The 7834-nt window shown below is 50.7% G+C and overlaps 1 protein-coding gene across 1 annotated transcript; it reads left to right on the top strand.

Moving 5' to 3' along the window:
• The first annotated feature begins 364 nt into the window (after positions 1 to 364).
• Positions 365 to 7369, top strand: zgc:113307 (uncharacterized protein LOC553753 homolog). The gene is made up of 4 exons (XM_035387981.1): positions 365 to 721; positions 1803 to 2454; positions 3733 to 4050; positions 6073 to 7369. The coding sequence occupies exons 2-4, from the start codon at positions 1836 to 1838 to the stop codon at positions 6222 to 6224; spliced, it is 1089 nt and encodes a 362-aa protein (XP_035243872.1). The 5' UTR covers positions 365 to 721; positions 1803 to 1835; the 3' UTR covers positions 6225 to 7369.
• Positions 7370 to 7834: the final 465 nt, after the last annotated feature.

Below are 7834 nucleotides of genomic sequence, written 5' to 3'. Positions count from 1 at the left end.
CATCTGCTGCTTTTACACTGTTTCAAAGCATTTGACTCTGATGATGACACTGTGTGTGAAAAAACGTTTGTCTGCTTGCAATAAGGCTGAAAATCCATGTGTTCCACACTGTCACGGTTTCAGAAACCATTCATTAAAAACTTCCTTTTTATGATTCTTCTTATAACTGTTACATTATCTTGGCCTCAAATGGAAATTCATCCATATTAAAAGTTTCACAAAATAGCATAACGGCAAGAGACATGAGGATATTATTTAAAGCAGAAAAACTGCCTGACAAGGTCTTTATTGGAACAAGCTTCCCTCTTCTCCTTCAGATCTTCAATTTTTTTCCTTCTTTTTTTTACTGCCGTGTCAGAAAACAGATTTCCACCAAATGCTGGGGCAGCGCGCTGCTTGCGCTGAGGAATCCGGTGGGATGGGCAGAGCAGCTGGGTCTGGAGAGGCCAGAGGGGTCTGGGTCCTGGCCATGCGAGGACGTGGAGACCAGCGGTGGCCCTGTGAGCGCGACACCACGCCTCGCAGAACGACCAGCGCGCCCCAGGAGAGCTAGCTCAGCACCGCTACAGGGGAACGCTAACAACCAGGAGAGGAGCTAGCTCCGCACTGCTAGCTCCGCACCGCTACAGGGGAACGCTAACAACCACGAGAGGAACTAGCTCCGCACTGCTAGCTCCGCACCGCTACAGGGGAACGCTTACCACTGAAGAGCTGCAGGCAGGTATGTGCTCTCTTTCTCCACAGGGTGCAGATCCAGACTGCTAGGGGGGTAGGGGAGGGGTGATTTAATGTGCCCCTGCTGCATGCAGTTTATTTTGGCTGCTCTGAAACACAAATAAAAGACACTGTTTTCTTTGTCTGATAAGTATTTCTGTTCCCTGCAGTGTCAGAAGCCATGTGAATTATCTCTCAGCCCCACTGTAATTACATACACTGAGGCACTGAAGCATTGAAAACATGAAAACATTAGGGGAGTGTTTTGGATATTTTCGGGAAGGGAAAGAGCTGAACTGATACACTAAATTTGTTATGTCATTCAGAGAGTTCAGTTTACAATAATGCATTTTTGAAATGAGCAAAAATGAGCTTTAGTATCAGCCACGTCACATTTTAGTGTGTTACGTAATGTGTATCCTGTACAGTACATTCATGAAAAACTCAAGGAGTAACTCCAGCCAGATGGTGCAATTGACTTTAGTCTGTAGGTCCTGTCTCTCTGTAGTCTGTAGGTCCTGCCTCTCTGTAGTCTGTAGGTCCTGTCTCTCTGTAGTCTGTAGGTCCTGCCTCTCTGTAGTCTGTAGGTCCTGCCTCTCTGTAGTCTGTAGGTCCTGCCTCTCTGTAGTCTGTAGGTCCTGTCTCTCTGTAGTCTGCAGGTCCTGTCTCTCTGTAGTCTGTAGGTCCTGCCTCTCTGTAGTCTGTAGGTCCTGCCTCTCTGTAGTCTGTAGGTCCTATCTCTCTGTAGTCTGTAGGTCCTGTCTCTCTGTAGTCTGTAGGTCCTATCTCTCTGTAGTCTGTAGGTCCTGCCTCTCTGTAGTCTGTAGGTCCTGTCTCTCTGTAGTCTGTAGGTCCTGCCTCTCTGTAGTCTGTAGGTCCTGTCTCTCTGTAGTTTGTAGGTCCTGCCTCTCTGTAGTCTGTAGGTCCTATCTCTCTGTAGTCTGTAGTCTTAGAACTGAGTGGCTGAGAGAAATGTGGGAGAGTACAGAGGGGAAAAGTAAGGATGGAAATTTATGTCACCAGAAATGACTTTTTGGACAAAAGCAAAATGAGCTGAAATGTGTGTTTTGTTGGCATGGCGTGTTTAGGGTGCAGAGCGGGAGAACGGGCTGGAGCTCGTTATGGACGCCAGGCCCCCTGTGCTGCTGCTCTCTGTGTTTGGGCTCATCTGGGCCTCCACCCTGGACCATGACTACGGGGGGGTTCCCGTCTGGATCGACCGGGCCCGGGGGGAGCCCAGCGTGCTCAGCCTGCGGGGGCGCATCCTGGGTGGGTACCAGGCCGTGGAGGACGAGGGCTGCCCGGCGGAGTGTGACTGTCCCATCCAGTGGCCCTCGGCACTGTACTGCGACCAGCGGGGGCTGGGCAGCGCTCCAGCCAGCCTGCCAGCCGGGACCCAGTACCTCTTCCTCCAAAACAACAACATCTCCGGACTGCAGCCCGACGCCTTCAGCAACGCCACCCAAATGCGCTGGCTCTTCCTGGATCGGAACCAGCTGCTGAGCGACCGCCTGCCGGACGCCTTGCTGGCCAACCTGTCCCGGCTGGAGAACCTCTTCCTCAATCACAACCGCCTGACGGAGGTGCCCTCGGGGCTGCCGGGGGGGCTTAAGCAGCTCCGGCTCGCCCACAACCGCATCGGCCGGATCCCCCACGGCGCCTTCCGAAACCTCCCCCACCTCTCCCTGCTGCTGCTCCAGGGAAACCGGCTCAAGGTGTTGGGAAAGGCTGACTTCACAGGTAGGTTGCTCTCAAACGAGTCTTTTGTGGCTCTTGGGTTTGTTTAAGCGTGAGGTGACACCCACACAGCCTTCGTTCTGTCAGTCCTACCTCAGTGCGCTGTGTCTGGCAAAGAATGGCCTCCCTCACTAACCCTACCCCTAATCCGAACCCTACCCCTAACCCTAACCACTAACCCTAATGCAAACCCTAACCCGAACCCGAACCCAAACTCGAACCCTAACCCTAAATCTAGCCCTAGCCCTAGCCCTAGCCCTAAACTTACCCCTACCCCTACCCCTAACCCTAGCCCTAGCCTTAGCCTTAGCCCAAACCCTAGCCCTAGCCCTAGCCCTAGCCCAAGCCCAAGCCCTAGCCATAACCCTAGCACTAGCCCGAACCCTAGCCCTTCCCCTACCCCTACCCCTAGCCCTACCCCTACCCCTAACCCTAGCCCTAGCTGTAACCAAAAGCGTAACCCTGGCTGTAACCCTAACCCAAACCCTAGCTGAAATCCTAACCCAAACCCTAGCTGTAACCTGACTGCTAACCCTAGTTCATTGCCTAACCCTAACCCTAACCCTAACCGTAGCCATAATCCTAACCATAACCCTAGCAGAAACTCTAACCCTAACCCTAGCTGTAACCCTAACCCTAATCCTAACCCTAGCTGTAACTTTAAATCAAACCCTAGCTGTAACACTAACCCTTACCCAAGCGGTAACCCTAACCCTAACCCTAACCCTAACCCTGTGCCTAACCCTAACCCTAACCCTGTGCCTAACCCTAACCCTAACCCTAACCCTGTGCCTAACCCTAACCCTGTGCCTAACCCTAACCCTAACCCTGTCCCTGTCCCTGTCCCTGACCCTGACCCTGACCCTGAGCCTGACCCTGACCCTGACCCTGGAGCTCAGAGCTAACTTAACTCTAACCCTAACCCTAACCCTAACCCTAATCCTAACCCTAGAGCTCAGCGCTAACCCTAACCCTGGAGCTCAGAGCTAACTTAACTCTAACCCTGGAGCTCAGAGCTAACTTAACTCTAACCCTGGAGCTCAGCGCTAACCCTAACCCTGGAGCTCAGCGCTAACCCTAACCCTGGAGCTCAGCGCTAACCCTAACCCTGGAGCTCAGAGCTAACTCTAACCCTGGAGCTCAGAGCTAACCTAACTCTAACCCTGGAGCTCAGAGCTAACCTAACCCTAATCCTGGAGCTCAGAGCTAACCCTAACCCTGGAGCTCAGGACTGAAGACCCGTCCCCTCTCTCTCCACTCACTGCCTCCCTGTCGCCTCAGGCCTGTCATCCGTCATCCTGCTGGACCTCAGTCACAACCTCCTGGAGGCGTTCCCCAAACACCTGCCCCCGTCCGTGCAGCAGCTGTACCTGTCCCATAACCAGCTCCGGGGCCTGTCCCGGGACAGCCTGTGGGGCTTCCAGAGCCTCCGTTACCTGCGTCTCAGCCACAACCAGCTGCACAGCCCGGGCCTGCCGCCCGCGGCCCTCAACCTGTCCTCCCTGGTGGAGCTGGACCTCTCCTACAACCTGCTCACCTCCACCCCCGTGGTGCCTAATACGCTCCTCTACCTGTACCTGGAGGCCAATCTAATCCATGGTAAGATATGCTTCCTTAGAATGACCCAAACATACATGAGTCACAGTCTTGTTGATGGTCATTGGTCAGTCATTTGCTGATTAAAAGCATTTGGAGACATGTCGTGTTGAGAGAAGCATGGGGAGTTGTTTGAGTTTTGGTTAAATCATGTATTGGCAGCCATTGCAGAATAGTCAGTTTTTCCTCTTTTTTTGAAAAGGGTGGTTTTACATTTATAAATCAACTGCACACTTCAGACAAATGTGGAAAATGGAAAATGACGATAAATACTCGGTTTTAATGGAAATGCAATAAAGGCAATGACATATCAACAGGATATGAGCTGACAAATGATAAAATCTTATTTGGCTGTAAGGGAATCAACAGGATATGAGCTGACAAATGATAAAATCTTATTTGGCTGTAAGGGAACTATGTTTCAGTCACATTTTTGGCAAAAGAGAAATATCATCCAATGACTCCCATCTGCTGGGATAGTCAAGCACAATGACCCACAGCACAGTCTGCTGGGAGAGTCAAGCACAGTCTGCCCCACAGCACAGTCTGCTGGGAGAGTCAAGCACAGCACCCCACAGCACAGTCTGCTGGGAGAGTCAAGCACAGTCTGCCCCACAGCACAGTCTGCTGGGAGAGTCAAGCACAGTCTGCCCCACAGTCTGACTCACAGGGAGACTTGGCTCTGTTTGCGGTTGGCAGCCAGTCTTCCAGCAGCCAGCAGATGGACCGGAGGAGGGTCGGGCCTTGGGTGCTGAGTTCACTGCTTCTATAAACAACCAGCTAGTTTAGGTGGGTGGGGTTTCAACATATGGCCTGCAAACCGCCAATTCCGCCACACACTGCACAGGCCAATTCCACGGGACATCTGTGCTCTGCGTGAGATCAGAGCCCAGGTGGCCAGCTCTGGAGGTTCTGCAGGGAGTTCGCAGATGTGCCCTGAGAATGCTAGCCATAGCGTGGCCACTGAACGTGCATAGATAGAGCTCCTGGCCACACTTCCTTCAGGTAGAAGTAGGGGTGGCGTCAAGAGGCAAGGCGCAGTCTTTCTTAAAATATGATTGGCTGAGAATTTGGATTTGTTGAAGAATAGAAATGGAAAAAATGATGGTGTGACGTAATCCTTGAAAAACCAAACCCATTTGTCAGCTGCGTCATTGCTCTGTTTGAAGGGGGCGTGGATTCAGGATGCGGGGAGGCAGATGTGAAGGAAAAGGGAGTTAGCTGGGGGGAGGGGGGGTTGGTTGGTCTGGGAACATCTGCAAGCCATCCACCAGGGGAGCCCTTGTGCACCAGGAGCCCAATATGTTCTTTCTCTGTCCTCATTGTGGTCTGCTGGCGTTGGATGTTAGCACTCCATGCTAGTGCTGGATGCTGCCAGTGGATGTTAGCACTGGATGCTAGGGCTGGATTACAGAGGCCATTCATAACAGACTAGACTCCAGTCAGGCACATCAGTCTTGATTAATGCAAGCCGGAGGGATACAGCACTACCTCACTGGTGAACACTTCAATTATTTGCCACATTCAATTCCACTATTTATTTCTGGGAAAAGCATAAATGGCTTGACTGTTCTACTTGACACAAATCATCTGGTGGTGTGTTTATAACTCTCAGGAAGGTCAGGAAGACGGCTGGTCTTTTGAGATGTGTCCTCGTCTGCTGGATCTGCGTGTTCCGTGCACAGATCCAGCAGACGTGACTGCAGCCGTTCGGGCATCCACTGACAGCTGCTCGAACCCGCGCCTCAGAGATCCATCACCTGACAAATCCCAACTCCTCTGCTTTCTCACCGTCTGCTTTACACACAAAACAATGTGTGAGATCTAAAAAAAAAACAGAAACACTGGTGTCTCTGGTTCTATTTACTTGAATTTATGTGTGTGTTTATTTTAACATGTTTATATTTTTAGCACAGTACATCAGGCAAAACCTGTCTTTACTGCACAAACTGAGCTGACTGTGTCACTGTGTTCAGGCGAGTGCTCAGCATTCCTGGCTTTGAACCCTTTTCTTGTTCCCCCTAGAGTTTAATGTGACAAGTTTCTGCAGGACAGTGGGTCCGCTGGACTACTCCCGCTTGAGAATCCTCAGGTTAGATGGGAACAAGATGGACTCCCACCAGCTGCCCCCAGACTGGGTGATGTGCCTGCGAGTACTGCATCATCTGTATATATAACCGGTGTCTCAGTGGAGTCTCAGTGCTGTCTCAGTGGAGTTTCAGTGTTGTATCAGTGGAGTTTCAGTGTTGTCTCAGTGGAGTCTCATTGCTGTCTCAGTGGAGTCTCATTGCTGTCTCAATGGAGTCTCATTGCTGTCTCAGTGGAGTTTAGTCTCATTGCTGTCTCAGTGGAGTCTTGTCTCATTGCTGTCTCAGTAGAGTCCAGTCTCATTGCTGTCTCAGTGGAGTTTAGTCTCATTGCTGTCTCAGTGGAGTTCCAATACTGTTTCATTTCTGTCTCAGTGGAGTCTCATTGCTGTCTCAATGGAGTCTCATTGCTGTCTCAGTGGAGTTAAGTCTCATTGCTGTCTCAGTAGAGCCCAGTCTCATTGCTGTCTCAGTGGAGTTTAGTCTCATTGCTGTCTCAGTGGAGTCTCAGTGCTGTCTCAGTGCTGTCTCAGTAGAGTCTAGTCTCATTGCTGTCTCAGTGGAGTCTCAGTGCTGTCTCAGTGCTGTCTCAGTAGAGTCTAGTCTCATTGCTGTCTCAGTGGAGTCTGGTCTCATTGCTGTGTCAGCATAGTCTCACTGCTATCTTAACAGAGGCTGCACTTCCTTTTGCATGAATATAGCTGATTTTAGAACGGTGCTCCCCTATTGTTTGTGTATAATGAAAACAGCCATGCGCACATAAAAATAATCTTTAGATTAGACCTCAGCATTTTAACTGCACTAAATTGAAGGTTTCTGCATTTTAATAAATCATTTTCACATGTCAGTGATGACAAATGAACTTGTCCAAACTGGAGTATTTAAAACTCCTGCTTACTTACCTTTTACACACAGGTGAAATAATCATTTTACAGTGCTCTGCGGCGTATTCTTTGTGATGCCAGTGCCATGCATTTAGTGCAGTTCAACCCCAGCCTAATGCCCAGAGACACCTCTGTCTGAGCCACTTCACCATGGTGACAGCCCTTCGTATTGAAGGCATTATTTCAGAATTACAACGTAGTCTCACTAGTCTCTATACCTGTCTCAGCTATCCCACCACATTCTAGTCTGAGTGTGACCACACACACACACGCACGCATGCACATGCACACACCCACACGCACACGCACACGCACACGCACACGCACACACACACACACACACACACGCCCACGCACATACACACATAGGCACACACATGCACACACGCACACTCACACTCACACTCACACTCACACGCACACTCACACTCACACGCACACGCACACAGACACTCACACGCACACAGACACTCACACACACTCACACGCACACACACGCACACACACACACACAGTTTAAGCACCAGCCTCATCCCAGCCCTCACACACACTAGCACTGTGCAGCCCACACAAAGACTGCTTTAGCAGGACTGTGAAATGGTTGTTGCAAGGAACTCCTCCTTTGAAACTATACATAAAAGTAGCATCTGCCTAGGGGTTAAAATGCATGGATTTCTGCAGGCTGCGGGGCAGAGACATGACTCACTGTGGCTTCAGAACACCCGGAGATTCAGCCATTACATCACCCTGGAAGGCGCTCTGCCTGGGTGTGCGATGCACAGAGCACAGCTGCCTTCTCCATCTAAAATATTCCAT

Source organism: Anguilla anguilla, chromosome 13, assembly GCF_013347855.1.
Source record: "Anguilla anguilla isolate fAngAng1 chromosome 13, fAngAng1.pri, whole genome shotgun sequence".
Lineage (NCBI taxonomy): Eukaryota > Metazoa > Chordata > Actinopteri > Anguilliformes > Anguillidae > Anguilla > Anguilla anguilla.
The sequence above is the reverse complement of the archived record's forward strand: the minus strand, read 5'-3'. Positions and strand labels throughout refer to the sequence as shown.